We start from the raw sequence: 14,971 nt of genomic DNA on the forward strand, positions 1-14,971 counted from the left end.
CTAACAATGGTTTTGCTTTTTTTTTTCCTTTTTCTTCTCCTTTTTTTCAAAGAATGCTGAGACACATCAATTGAACCAACTACAATTTTATTTTGGATACCAAAAAATAAAAAGAAGCTGGAAGGAAGAGAGTAGTGCATTGCACTGATCTCAGTAAAACTCCTTGTAAGCGTCACTGTTTATGTGCAGCCCTAGGAGGATGAAGATGGATACAATGCTGCCAACAGGGGAAGGCCAAGTGCAGACCAAGGGTGCTCTGGGCTTTGCCTTGATTGTGAGGGCACAGCTTTAAATTCTGCTCACATAAGACAAGATTCACACACTTCACACCAGCATTTGTGCAGGTCCTGGAGGGAGGGCTTGCAGTGGTGCGAACAGCTCCTGCAAGTGATGACCGCAAAAATCAAGAGCTCTTCCTGGCAGACTGCTGGGGTGTCACAGGAGCTCAGGTACCTCACTCCCTTCCATAATTTAATTTTGTTGCCCTCACAGATAGCAGATTTACTTATGGAATTTTAGGCCAAGCCTGCGTTTTTGCGCCTTGGGCAGACATATACATCTCTACAGTGGACATGGAGAGTAGCAACATTCAACAGGATGCACAGTGCATGTACTTTGTATAAGTGCAAATCAGTTTTCAGGGGGCTGGAAAGTGAAACCCCAGGTTTACTAACAGCCAAACACAGGCTGCATCACTTGCTAACTGCATTTTTCCCAGGCTTAAACGTTTTTCTATATGTAGTTGCAAGTACTTCAGTGTTCTTTAGCCTAACCTCTGTCCTTTCCCCTCACTCACCCATCCCTTCCCACCACCTACAAAGAACACAGAGGCCTCAAACTTCCAAAAATTATTAAACCAAACCATAAACAAACCATTTGGCAATAGATTCAATTCCATCACCATTCCCATTTTGGTATTTTCCTGCTGTCTGTGCTCTTTTTACAACCCAATGTCCACAGGTGTCATTGTGATGAAAAAGCCCCAACTTTCTTCCTCCAGAACAGTAACACATCGATATTGCTCAACGTAGTTGTAGACTAACACCAAAGTGGGGGGGGGGGGGGTGAGACACCAGTAACAGAAATAAAACCCCAAGCAAACCTTGATTAACTGGAATTGTAACTGGAAAATGCCAAGAGTTCTCCACTGCATCTCAGAAAAAAAAGCTGGTGCATCCTATTTTGTGTCTAGCGTGAACTCTGATCCCATTTATGACCTGCAGTATTTCATAAGAGATTTTGGGGGGGAGGGGGGGAATCTCAGGTTGGTTTCTTTTTTCTTTTTTTGTCAAGTTCTCAAAGGGGCTTAAAACACTTAAGCTCAGAGACACAAAGGGAGTAGTTACAATACACAACTAATCAGAAACAGTACTCAAACATTAGACTGGACAGGACTGAAGTCCACTCTACAAACTGAATAAAAAGAGGTGAAAAAAGTTTTTAAGTGCTAACATAACAAAAAACAAATTTAAAGATTCACTAAATACATGTGAGGAAATTCAGGGGTCCCCTTCTTTTAAATATATTTACATAACATTAAAGCTTTTTATTTTGTTTTCTTGCCAACAAAATTTTCAAGCTACCCTGGGCAAAGTCCCCATTAAATGAAGAGGTTAAGGATTTTATAACACAGATAAACCATTAGACCAGCAGCCTGTAGACGTCTCCCTGCCCTCTCCCCCTCCCTCCCTCACCAAAGAGCTGATGCCTTGCCTGCTACACACCGTGTGGTATCAGCCATGGCATCGGCACAAGGCAAAGGTAACACGACACTGCCTCGACCCCACACTTGGTTCCCACTTAGCAAAAGCACAAGAGACTACAATCAGGACTTGCTTAGACACAAAGCAAAACAACCAATTTTGCCATTTAACTGCAGTTAAATGGTAAAACTGGATTAATGCGGACACAGCAATACCAGTTTAAGTGTTCAAACCATTTACACTGCACTGGAAAGGAAAATAAATTATCCTGGTATAAATGCATCCACACTACAGCCTATGCCAGCACAGTATCAGTTAAAATAATAACACATCAGCCCCCTAACCAACAGAATTATACCAGCTGAACTCTACTAGCATAGACCAGACCTAAGACATGAGGTAGTGAAAATCAGGCTCAAGATCTTTTTCCATTCCATAGCAACAATATATTCTAAAAATATTCACTGCTCAGATCTATGGATTTTAAAAATATTTTAAAATCCAAAATTTAAAGCTAGCATCCTGAGTCACACAGAATTTACAAATGGAGGCATAAATTTTAAAAAACTTCCTCAAGGTCCTAACTCAGGAAAATAATTTTATGATAGAAAGCACATAAGCATGTGTTTGTCTCCCACTGAAACAAGTGGAAAGGAAGCACATGGATAAGTGCTTTCTGAAATCTGGGCCACAGTCAGAAATCACGGTCTTTGTAGAATTTATTTCCTCATTCATTTCAGTGCTGTTTGATCACAAGTCATTCATGTTTTAAGACAGTGGGAAAAACACAGACAATGGAAGCTAAATCAAGTTTGTTACAACTGTTCAATATTTACAGCATTCATAGCATACAACAAAAGAATTTTTGGTAACTTAAGACAAATACCTCTTTTCTTTGTCATTAAATGTACCGCAGCAGTCCTGTCAAACAAACCCACTGTCTCGAATATTAAAGAAACTGTTGTTTATGTTTACTGAGTCATTTAAATTAAAAATCTGTTCCTGTTCCAAACCCCACTCTCCTTCATCTTCATCCTCCGGTTCTGCCTCAGACCCATTGCGACTGTTTTCATACAAAAAGATCTGCTCATCCACGTGAGCCGGGGCTAACCGGTTTCTCTTTGCACTCACAACATTAGCAGAAGAGCCAAAAAGGCGTTCAGGGAAGACCCTTGTGGCCAGAATACACCAGTATTTTTGAAGAACCTTTGGTAAAACTGGAAACAGCGCTAGTCTGTCAGACCACCACTTCAATGGGTCTTCATTCAAACCAAGGACCTTTTGTGACTTGAAGTTGCTCAACTCCTCAACGATTTGAGCATGCCATTCCTCCTGGTCTTCCACGCCTCCTGTCTGGCAAAAGATCTCTGCAAGCATGTTGTTGATGACACTGGTAGGAGGAGGAGTAGAGGAGATTATGATTTTTTTCATAGGGGGCTCTTCTGAAACAGTGAAGAATTTCTCCTCAGTTCTAAAACTATTTTCTTTTACTTTCTCCAGCAGGCTTTTTGCTTCTTCCACCACTCTGTTTTCCACCTGCTGCCTCTCAAAGGCTGAAAGAAAAGGCAGTTTCTTGTAGCGGGGATCCAAGAAAGTTGCAACATTGAGAAACATGTCTATCTCAGGTGTGTGCTGGTAGGTGGTTGACAACTCTTTAGCAATCACCTCCTTTGCCATGCTGATTTCTTTCAAATCGTTCTCTTTGATGTTCAGAGTGGTATTCAGAAGCATGTGGAGAAGTGGCTTTACCATACTTATCGTCGGGTACTTTGAAGCAGACATCATCTCTGCAACCTGCTTGAAAGGCTGGAGCAGCTCCACCAGCCCTTCGATTGTATTCCACTCACTGGATTCCAGCATGAGGTGGTGGTTGTTGCTGTCCTCCACGAGAACAGCGGCAATGACAAACTGCTGCTCCTTGAGGCGCTGCAGCATAGCGAGCGTGCTTCCCCACCAGGAAACACGGTCGCTTACCAGCATGCAGTGGAGAATATTCTGCTGCTTCTGCTTTTCGCTCAGCATGTACATGGCGACCGTAGACTGCTGAAAATACTCCACCAGCTTTCGGCACCTGGCAAGAAGGTTGCAGAGTTTGGGAAGCTGAAAAGCTTGTTGTATTCCTGCGTTAAAAGTGTGCCCCAAACAAGGCATCTGTACGGGAATATCTAAGAGAGAGCAAGCTTTTACAATGTCTTTACTGTAATCTGTCGTAGCACCAAAGACTTTTGTATTGATCCCCCACTCAATGAATGTTTCATAAAGGACTCGTGTAATGGTCTCTGCAGTGTTATCCTCAGGTACTTCGAACGTTTTCAAACACCGTGAGTTCACAGCCAGGCAGTTGGCAGGACTGCTGCTGAGAAAGTGAACTGCCACAGTTACATATGACCTATTCTGGTTTTCACTCCTCCACATGTCCGTGGATATGCCACACCAGAGAACCTCAGTGAGCTCTTTCAGCACAATTTCTCTAATAGCACTGTACTTTTCAGGAATTGCTTTTGTACAGAAGTACTTCCGGCTCGGAAGTTCATACCTGGGGTCCGCTGCTCTCAAGAGGGCCTTGAAGGTAGGTTCATCAACGATGGAGGCTGGATACATGCCCTCACAAATTAAGCTGATGACTGCAGATGTCAGTTCCTGATGTTTTTTGTTTTCGTAGTTCTGGTAGGTCTTCATGATGAGGCTATCTTGAACAACCTGCTGTGATGACTCCGGCTTGATTTTTGAAAATGCTGTGGCAAAGGCTTCCCTCATTTGCTCAGTGTTGCTTTTCACAAACTCACAGAATTCATCTGGGTGGTTCTTTTCAAGGTGGTAGGAAAGGTTGGACGTGTTTCCTGAATAGGCAATCTGTGCCATGCAAATCCGGCAGTAGATCTTCTTCCACTGTAATATGCATCCTTCTGCATTGGTATCAAACCCAAAGTACTTCCACACTTTACTCTTTGCTCTTGGGTGAGCCACTAACTTTAGGTCTGATGGGGAACCTTCTAAACTTTTATTCTCCATTGCTTCTTGGCCACCGTCCCACCTTTTGATCCTTCACTCATTAATGAGTACCTGATAAAGGCAGTAAGATAAAGATACAATGAGAAAGCACAAGTTTGACCACACTCAACTATGTGAAATCAGCGTTTCTGTGAATGTATCAAGAAACCTACTCACTAATTACGTTTGCAAATTTAAAGACAAAATTTGCAGCAAGTGTGACCTATAAGAAGCCCACTGGATTGTCAAAAATTAAAAGGGGTTTTAATAGATCCTATTCTGCGTGAAACTGAGCTAGAAGACCTGAGTAAGTATTTTTTTTTGGAATTTCATAATTCTGGGTAGAGAAAGCCGAAGTACCACCACAGATTTGATAAATTACTGTCACAAGAATTGGTCATCTGCTATAGCATTTTCCTGCCTCTTAATTTAGAACTAGATCAACATCCTCTTGCCAAAGAATTACTAAACTTTGTTGTTAACATTTATTTCAACTGAAACCAGATACTGAAGGAGCAAAGGTTTTCTTATTTGTTTATTTTGAAAGAAGTTTTGTAAGCTTGATCTAACTGTTCCAGCTTTCGCTTTAAAAAAACTGTAATAAAAAATCTGTGATGCAAATTATGGCAATGATCTGCTCCTCTCAAATGCAAAGGTGTTTTCTGACTGAAATAAAAGGAAAAGGAGCTTGAACCTACATGCAGATCAACAATACATGTCTGACACCTTTCCTGTCCTTTTCTTTCTGAAATCAAAGTCATGTCCTGAAGTACTAGCTCACATTTGTGGTTCCTGGAATAACAGTACATAATAATTACAGGAAAAGCAGACAGAAAAGCACTAATAAAATGTTATTATCCACATCAGCTGGAAAATAATTTTGCAGCATTTTCTTCAAAAGGCTACAGAAGTTGAGAGGAGATGACACTAGAGATGAGTGTGGTGATAAGGCAAGACTTGGCAATCTGTACCTTGATATCTGCACAGGAAAACACTTCTTGAGCAGTCACATGCAAGTGCTACTTGAGGCCTACAGTGCCCCTGTGAACAGTGCTGGCAGCTGGCACCCACCCGAGCTGATCTCACTTCACCAAAAAGCCAAGTCACAGCACAGCACAATTGGACTGACACTTCTCTATTTCTTCCACTCCACTGTGACAGCAACAAGCCTTTTTCCAGGGCCTTGGCCAGCATTGAGAAGAAGAAGGAAGACATGAGTTAGACACAGATGCAGCTTCCTTCACAAAAATCCAGAGAAAGAGAACAGGAGAGAAACATAAGGAGCATCAGACTGAAAAGAACAGCACTGCTACTTCTCTGCTGCTCGGGAGCTGCACCTGTGCCCAAGCCCAGAAATCCTCAGGTGGTAAGACTGGCTGGTTAGGGCAGGAAGAAACAATCCAACTTTTTCATATTACTGCGAGGGAATATTTAAAAAAAAAAAAAAAAAAAAGCATGTGTGCAAGCTTCTCTGGGGTGCTTTCTGCTGTTGGAGAACATTCACAAGAAAAGATAGTTTTCTCTCTGAACTACAGCTGGTATTTTGCAACATTTTCTGAATGCCTTGAATAGAAAACCAAAGACAGGTTAACCGATACTTTATCTAAACACAGCTGTTTGTTTAGAAGCAGAATGAGAGATGCAGGGCAAGCATTTTATTGGATTTGTTCTGAAGATTTACTTCTGGGTGTAGACACTTTGCATTTTTTCCTGAGGGAGGGGCAAAGTTCTGCCTACTAGCATGCCTTCTACTGTGATTCATTCAGTGCCTTTAAGTTGCCAGGATAAACTATTGATTCAACATGGTAATGCTGCTTAATTCCAAACATGTGCATATCAACAGCACCAAGGTATGCAATCCCACAAAAACGGATGATTTTGAAAGACCAAGTGGTGTAATGTGTAATGAGGAAACCCTGCCATGCCATCAGATAGTGCACTGACATATCATATTGATACATACTATCACGGCTTTCAGACTCCTCCATTTCAATCCATGACATGCTGTCTTGAGGAAGCACAGAGGCTCATGGCATTTCACTAAATCTTACAGTTTCCCCTGCAGTTTATCTGGCAATTCCTGAAAGTAAGGAGGAAGGCACTGAAATAAAAGAGTTGATGCATCTTTAATGTTCAAAATTAGTATGACACACCTTGGATCATAAAAAGTTTGTCACCAACTGACAAAGTAGAAGTTATTTCAGAGTATGGGAGTGTTACAGACTCACCCCACTCTTCATTCTTATGTATGTCACAGCTGTGCCTTCATTTTGTGATGTATTAGGCACTTGGCAATAGTGGCCCAGAGTAGCACTGCCACAGCTAAGGATGTGCCACTATAATACAGCCTTCAGTAACAGCTCAGATATAAGCTGCTCATCATGCCTGCCTCTCATCGAGTGTTATACAGCATAACTAGCATTATGAACACAAACCCAAACCCCATACCTCTCCTTTTATTCCAGGAGGAGATAAACTTCACTTGCAGAAAAAGCGTTCATAGTCTACTCCTGGCAAAAACAAGAGCAACCCTGAATTCCCACCCAGAGGAGAGCACCTTTGGAGAGGCTGCTGTTTCATACCCTTGCCTCCTCCACACAGCTGGCCAACACCACCAGCCAGTATCAGGACAGAGGTTTCCAAGAGCCTGCAGAGAGGATCCTCTGCTGGCTTTGCAGCGAACTCTGCTGCCACAGGATGAGAAGAGCCCTGACTTTCTGGCCCTAGCACCTCATCTGGGCTGTTCGGGGCAGGCTGTGCTGTCTCCTCACACCTCTCAGGCCCCCTGTCTCATTCTCCTAACACAAACACAAGACCTCCCTCTCCAGAGCAGGCCTTGGGCCAAAATATCAATGCTAGTGGTGGCTTGTGTCCTGAAAGGCAGCTGTGCTACCCTTGCAGGTAGGGCTCAGTTTCCCCGCTGGCAAAGAAAATTGGTTCAAAACCCGCACGACGGTCACTTGGATTGTGAAACGAAGCACGGGGATGTGAGGAAATGTGGGGTGTACAGACACCCTGCAACCTTAGCTCTGCCTCCCTGTGCATGCACAGCAATGGCACCCTGTGGGTATCCCTGTCCCACAACCTTTGCCTCAGTCACCAGAGCGGCAACCATAAAGCAAGTGATTCCTCATTCTGAAAATAACTTAATGACTCTTTTAGGGGCATGCGTGGGGAGAGGGTTTAACTGCTTGATGTAACTGCATTTTTGCCTGCCATCAATCCTTCCTACCTGGTCATTTCCTTACCCACCTCTGGATGATTTACTACCTGGAGCTCACACAGCTTTGAGCAGGCAGTGCTCAGGCTCCCACTACGCGTTAGTCATATAAAGTAAGAGACCTCAAAATATGAATCAAAATTAAGAGATGCATGATCCTAAATCAACATTTCACAATTAACTCTAAAGAAACTTGGTACAAATGTGGATGCTGAGTAACTAAAAACTGAGGAAATTTTAAAAAAAGTATGAAATTTCAACACGTTTTAAGAAGAACAGGAGTCACATTTAAGACCTCTTTAACTTGTTCCACATAACCACCTTCTTCAGATTGGTTTTCCTTTTCTACACATTACAGGTTCCAAATTTAACTACAAAGACTTCAAAACTACTATGTAATACTCAGGATTTAGGTTTCCCCTACTAAATTTCAATTAAATATGTACAGAAGAAAAAATGCAGGAGAAAGATGCCAAAAAAAATTCCTTGAGAAGCTTTTAATTATATGAACCATTTTTCTTATCAGTAGGATGACTTTTGGTGATCACATTTCCACTGGTGTAATATCCTGGTGTCACAATTAATATTGGTTTATCTTTTATCAATCCACTGATTAGATTTGTGTTTTTAAAAAGCTGTTTTAATCAGGAAGCTTAGTCATGAAGGACTTTTTTCCTCCCTCCAATTAATGAAGATTAAGCACTGTATAGAAGTCCAAACAGTAATTTCTAAGAAAACTATTCATAGTTTAAATCACTGAACACTAAAACTAGGTATTAGCAGTTATACTGTTTATGCAATTAGTACTTGGAGAAGTATTTTTAAGTTTAACTTAAGTTCCCCTTTATTTCTGCACTTTCCTCTATGCTGATTTTAGTTAGCGAAGCAATCACTGACTACAAACTATGCTGTTTGTAGTCTCAGCTCTGTATTTTCCTTCCCTGAGCTTCAAGATCAGAGTTTCAGGTTAACTTTCTTACTCTGTGTTGAGGTGGGGGACATTGACTTGAATAGAGAATGTTATTATTTTTTCAGTTTGCAACTCAAAACAATTACCAGGTTTTTGCAGTGAACCTAGATTTCAGAGCTGAAACTCTTTCCCCAAAAAAATGTCTTGAATTCCATCTATAAAAATCAGATGAACTCCAGCAGGATGTGAAAGAACACATGGGTCAGTTTTAAAAGCACATGTGCCAAGAGCACACAACTCTTAAGTTAGGGTAAGGAAAAATAAAAGTGAAACTAGTTTTGTTTACTTGGATTAAAATCTTGAGACCTTCTTCACAACAAGAATAAGAAAGCAAGCTTTTCTCGGAAAATTCAGAGGCAGAAGGGCTGCATTGAGACCAGAACCTTTCACTCGTCCACAGAGCTAAAGGACAACCCAGCAGACATCTCTCTCTTTTAAATCTTCCAAGTGAGATCTGCAGTGCTGTTGCACAGAGAGTGGGAACTCTGATATGGAAGCTGGGGCCAAGGAAGAAAGGATCAGAGGAATGGCTATCTCTGCCTCCCAGTCCTGCTCCCAGCTCCCCTTTGCCACTCCAAGCTCTCCTGAGGAAAGGACCCTGACAATAAAATGCCCGTACTTGTGAGAGTTACGGACACCCCTTAGAAAAGATACAGAAAATTTTAAACATATACACCTTTCTAGATTACGGCCTGAAAAAGGCACTCGGGGTTTTCTTACAGGAACTGTAGTTTACTGACCCAAGCTTGTTCTAACAACACTTTTCTTTCTGTTACACTGACATCACTATTTTGAAGTTATTATGGAAACATGGTTCATCTGGGTAAAAAGGTCGCAGATGTTAAGGTGAAGCAGTTCTTCAAGCAATGGTTGGACACAGCGAGTGAAAGCAAGGCAGCAGGTAACTGCCAAGAGGGAACTGCGTGCAAACAACAAGCTGAGGACGAAACCACTTGTCCTTGGAAAAAAAAGATCACAAGTTAAGGCTCAAAGAAAACTTTTCACATCTGTCAAATCTGCCTTGGTCCCACTTAGCTAAGTGGCATTTCCTGGGTTGGATCTTCATTGCCTTCCTCTGGCACTTCCAAATTCAATGTTTTTTTTTCACTAGCAGCAAAGAGCTGCGTGCAACAAAACACTGGGTCACATTTTCATCATGCTGTTTCTCTGTGGTTCAAAAAAAGATTTGGAAAGTGTTACACACCCTAGGCAAAATACCCAAATTTCCTCTGCCAAGAAACGCTAATGCTAGAAAAATGCTCAGATGACTTCAAACCATATGCACATCTGCTTTTTTTGTCACCGGGGTCCTCTCGTTTGTTTGAGGATTTCATTGCTGCCTTCTGAGAATGAGGAAGGGAACCCCAGCAGAAGAATCAGGAATGAATAAAAAGCACACAAAACACTACCCAAGGATGCGAGGTGTGATAAGATGAACAAATAAGCTCCTATTGTGCAGCGTACTTGTTCCATCCCCTTCCCAGTACTTCAGATATTGTCTTTACCAATATCCTCATCTGCCTGAATTCCTTACTGAAACACTAGGCCCTCTCAATATTACTTTTTTACTATTCCTCTGGTTAAAACTATGGACAGGGCCACAAAGGCTCACTTGCTGTTAAAGAGAGAAAGTTAAAGGACTTCAACGCAGCTGTATGGTCAGCTCTGATGATAACCTACACATCTGCCTGAACTCAGTTTGCTCTAAGTTTATAAAGTCAGAAATGTTTTAGCCTTCAAGAGTAATGCAAGTAGATAATTGGTTTTTTCTGATAAACTCAAAGTTTCCCCTAAGTCAGCATTTAACACACTGTTGATCCAAATCAGAAAAGTGCAAAAACCTAACTTCTTAAACTAACGACTAATCAGAAGTCCCTTAGAAAAAAAACTGCAAGTGTCACTCACTTGGCAGCTTAAAGGCTGTCAGCGAGGGTCAGCCGGTATCAAATACTAAGCTTTTGGAGCACGGGTACGTTCGCCTCCTGGAGCAGCCGGGACAGGGAAGCCGAAAGCGGCGCTCCCGGAGGCCCCGGTGGGGTGGGGGCACAGGGGGCAGCAGGAGCGCCCGGGCCGGGGGAGCTGCCCGCCGCTACCCGCCTTCCAAGCACCTACCTGGGCTGAGGGAGGGAGCGCCCGCGCGGCTCTGAGCCGAGGTCTCGGGAGACACTGTCAGAGAGCCAAAGAGAGGAAGAAGAGAAGCAGGGACCCCCTGACCACGGAACCCCCACACCGCCTCCCGAGGCCACAAGTCAGGCCGGCGTGCAGCCAGGCGCCCGTCCCGGGCCCGGCCCCCCGCCCCGCCCCGCGTCCGGGGCGGCCGCGGCCCGGGGGCCGGACGGGGCGGTGGGGCCGGGGCCTGGCGCCGGCAGCGAGGGCGGGGTGCAGCGGGGGCGGGGAGGGCGTCCCGCCAGTCGCAGCCCCCCGGGGCCGCTGCCCTCGGGCAGCTCGGCGGGTCTTGCTCGCCCGGCGAAGGGGAGCGGGGGAGGAGTCCGGCGGCGGCGCCCGTGCCGGGGCCGCCGCGGTGCCTCAGCCCCTGCCCCGCTTCGGGGGATGCGGCACGGCCCGAGCGCCCCTCGCTATAGCCAAGGTCGCGGCTGCCCTGCCCCGTTCTCCCCTTCCCTGTCCGGCCGCTCCCGGCTGGGCCGCGCGGTCTCGGCCCCAGGGCCCCGAACTGCCGCCTGCCCGTGGTGGATGGGGGGAGGCGCGGCAAACTTTCCCCTCTCCGCGGCGGGGGCTGCCGCCCCCCGGCCCGGAGCCGCCCCGCCCCGCGGCGCCGGCTGCGGTGCTCACCTGAGGCCGGGGCGCACCGCGGCTGGAAGCGGCGGCGCAGCTGGTGCAGGATGACGCGGAGGCCGATGCAGTACACCCGGAGCAAGGGCACCAGCGCAGACAATAGCGACATGGCCGCCTCCCGCCCCGCGGCGGCAGTGGGCTCGGGGCGCGGCGGGGAAGGCACTGGGTCAGCCGGCGGCCGGCGCAGTGTTTCCGCCGGGCCGGGCCGAGCCGGGCCGGGGGGCGCGGCGCGGCCCCCACCCACCCACGGAAGGGAAAGCGCCGCCGCTGTCACAGCAGCGCCCGGGCTCGCCGCGGCTCCCGCCCTTCTGGGCATGTGCGGTGGCGGGGGAAGGGAAGGGGCGGCGGCAGGCGGACCGGCCTCGGCGGCGGCAGCGGCGACAAGGCGGCGGCTCAGCCCCCGCCGGGACGCCCGAGCGGCTGGGCAGGGGGGAGACGGAGAGGGGCGGCAGCTGCAGGCAGGGGGGAGGCGGTAGCAGCGTGACAGCCCGCCCGGTGAGGCCGCGGGGTTGGGGCGCAGGGACTCATGCTGCCACATCCGTGACAGCTACAAGCCTGTCAGTGCCTAGGCGGAGTGAGCACACGGCGTTGCTTCAGGATGCCGTGGCTGAAAGCGCTCATCGGGTTGTCTCACCATTTCCCTTCACTTTGGCACAAATGAGGGGCTACTGCCGACTCCCACGGCCTCTCTCACCTCGGGCATCCCTCAGGCTCACTCCTCTCGAGGTCTCAGTTGCAGGTACCGATTCCTCCAAATGTAGCTCGGTGTACGGAGCTTTCCTACCTTAGGAGCCGGAATTTTACACCTGTCTGACGAATACGTTCTTTACAACGATAACTGGTGTATCGCATGCTATATCGCGTTTTCAGTTTTAGCCTTAGCCTGAGTACTCGTGACAGAGAAGCGGGTCCTATCTGCCAGCTCTTGCGGTAGGTGGCTGGTTTCGGCTACAGGAAATAGAGCGCCTAGTCCTGATGCCGTGGCTTTCATTTACAGAACCGGTGGGTTTTCAAAAATGCAGATGAGCCTCAGTATCGATACAAACCAAACTTAGTCATTGCACAATAGAAGACGTTGGCCCATATATTCAATTTCAAATCTTTAGGTAACTTTTTGTCTCTGAGAAGGATGGGAAGCCATACAAAGTTCTGAAAGTGTATTTGAAATGCAGTCTCCTAACCTTTAAAAAAAACCCCACTCCATACTTTCTAAAAAACAATACGATTAACAAGATACTTTTTCAGTATCAGATTGCTCAGCAGAGCTGACTTCATGTCTTCTGTCAGAAACACACTCAAAGTAAAAGCATATGTGTAGTTGCTCCAGGACAAAACCAACCATTTAATTTTATGGATCTCTGGTAATTTTTTTTTATTAACACAGAGAATTAGGCAAACATAAATTATAGACATCATTAAGTCACATCAATGAGAGATTCATTCTTAATGTATATTTTTTGCAACCATGCATGGAGTACTAGAAAGAGCAACACATAAAACAACATGAAAGAAGAAACACATTTACTAAAGGTGAATTATTCTTTCAAGTTATCTCAGTAAAAATCAAATCCTGACTCTTTTATGTTGCTTTACATCCTTTTCTCAGAACTAAACCATTAATGAAAGCCCTTTCAACATTAAACTGTGAAACTTGCCTACAGTGTATTTACACAATCTGTATATAAATAAACCATACTTTCTCAGGTTTTCTAGTATAATAAAATCAATTGATGCATATTCAAGCTACTGCAATAAATACTCCTCTGTCTTTTTTCAGGCAATGCTGTCCAAGGAATTAGACTAACTGAGGGAAAACTGATGGGTTAACATTACAGTCTTATTGGACCTACTACTTTTTCTCAGTGTATTACAAATGATTTTCAGCCCTCCATGGTTCATGAGTACAGCGTCACAGAAAAGATAAGAAATTTTTTTTCCAACAAGATATTAAATTATTTTTTTTCTAAAGGCTAATGGGGCATGGAGGAGGAATGAAAATAATTACAAAAGGCTGTAGTCTTTGATTCTTTTCAAATAGTCCTCTAATACATCCTTATTTTAATCAATACTTTCTTTTCTTTGGTTTTCAACAGCTTGCATCTTATTATTGACACTTTGGTTTGTCTTGCAGTCATTTACTCCAAAGCCCCAAATATTCAGGCTGTAATCTCATCCAACTATTTTAGATCGCTTACTGAGTCGTTATTACCTCAATGAAATTTTAGGTGTCTTAGCCCTGGAAGGGACAAGAGGAGCAATCTATTTCCTCAGCTCTGCTGTATGGGCAGAGGACACAAGGAGAGGCACTTCTGAGGACCTGCAGAAAATGACAGCTTTCTTTGAGGCACTTAGAGTGCCTCCTTCTTTCCACGGGCTGGAACTGAGCTCCCAGTGCCAGTGGGTAAAGCCAGCCTGCAGCTAGAGCACTGATGTCCTCTTGGAAACTCATCTGAGACACTCCTAACACTCCATCAACACAGGATCCAGCCTCTATCCCCCCTGCAGGACTGACGTTAATGAGATCACAGTGCTTCCACCCACATTTTGCGTAAAGATGCAAAAACTTGTAGGAAAGGAAGTGGGTGATGTTTTTAGACTCTAATTAAGCCCTGAGTCCCAACTTCCCAGCAGAATGGCAGAACCAGCAGCCGTGGGGTAGTGTGGATGGTGGGTGTTGCAGCTGAGCGCCTGTGCAGCCTGGAACACATGAGGCACAGGGCCACATCACAGAGGACACAAGCAAACCCAAGGTTGGCCTAGCAGCCCAGATGCTCTCTGGCACAGGGTGGAGAGCTACAAGTTATGCTTTGCTTTTCTTGTCTGTTGTATGACACATGTTTTCCACATGTAAGTTTCCTGCCCTTGTTTTTTCTTCTCTTGAGGTGAGAACTGGAGCCAACAACTCCTCATATCCACACACAGTAGCAGAGGTTGATGCTTTCTGCCCAAGTGTGGTGTAATAGTTGGGGTAGTCTTGTAAGATGTCAGTGACACATCAGTCCCTCTCTAATAGTAAAATGCACACTTGCATTCCTGTGCTTAGCTCAAGTCATGCTCTCAGCCTTTTGCACCCATGTGGGAGCTGATGGCCCATGTCCGAAAAAGCCAGACATAATTCTGACTGCTGCTAATTTTTCAGGCTTCTAAAAGGGATTTAAATGCCTGTCTTCCTAAGCTGGATTGTATTGGGACTTGAGGCAAGAGATAAGTGCCTATCTCCCCAGAACAGGATCTCCTTAACATGTGTGGGTGAATATAGTTAAATGCCTGAGGAGCTTTCAGGTTCAGTAGGGA

At 45.3% G+C, this 14,971-nt stretch overlaps 2 protein-coding genes across 7 annotated transcripts in view; both read right to left on the reverse strand.

Annotated features, from left to right (window-relative positions):
• The window catches only part of DHRSX (dehydrogenase/reductase X-linked), a 200,959-nt gene that overhangs the window by 147,722 nt on the left and 38,266 nt on the right, over window positions 1-14,971 (reverse strand). For 2 of the 3 annotated variants that reach the window (XM_064711744.1, XM_064711735.1), the window contains exon 1: window positions 11,675-11,808. The exons of the other annotated variant lie outside the window; for it this stretch is intronic. In XM_064711744.1, the coding sequence (XP_064567814.1) occupies window positions 11,675-11,786 (112 nt within the window). In that variant the 5' untranslated portion in view covers window positions 11,787-11,808. Of the gene's footprint in view, window positions 1-11,674; window positions 11,809-14,971 lie in introns of those variants that run through there. 3 annotated transcript variants of the gene reach the window in all.
• Window positions 1,071-14,971, reverse strand: part of ZBED1 (zinc finger BED-type containing 1) — a 52,144-nt gene continuing 38,243 nt past the window's right edge. The window contains exons 1-2 of one of the 4 annotated variants that reach the window (XM_064711695.1): window positions 11,675-11,805; window positions 1,071-4,766 (exon numbers count right to left, since the gene is read on the reverse strand). In XM_064711695.1, the coding sequence (XP_064567765.1) occupies window positions 2,628-4,715 (2,088 nt within the window). In that variant the 5' untranslated portion in view covers window positions 4,716-4,766; window positions 11,675-11,805 and the 3' untranslated portion in view covers window positions 1,071-2,627. Of the gene's footprint in view, window positions 4,767-6,657; window positions 7,435-10,996; window positions 11,116-11,674; window positions 11,806-14,971 lie in introns of those variants that run through there. The other 3 variants (XM_064711711.1, XM_064711721.1, XM_064711706.1) reach the window with 3 other exon arrangements.

Source organism: Zonotrichia leucophrys, chromosome 1, assembly GCF_028769735.1.
Source record: "Zonotrichia leucophrys gambelii isolate GWCS_2022_RI chromosome 1, RI_Zleu_2.0, whole genome shotgun sequence".
Classification (NCBI taxonomy): Eukaryota; Metazoa; Chordata; class Aves; order Passeriformes; family Passerellidae; genus Zonotrichia; species Zonotrichia leucophrys.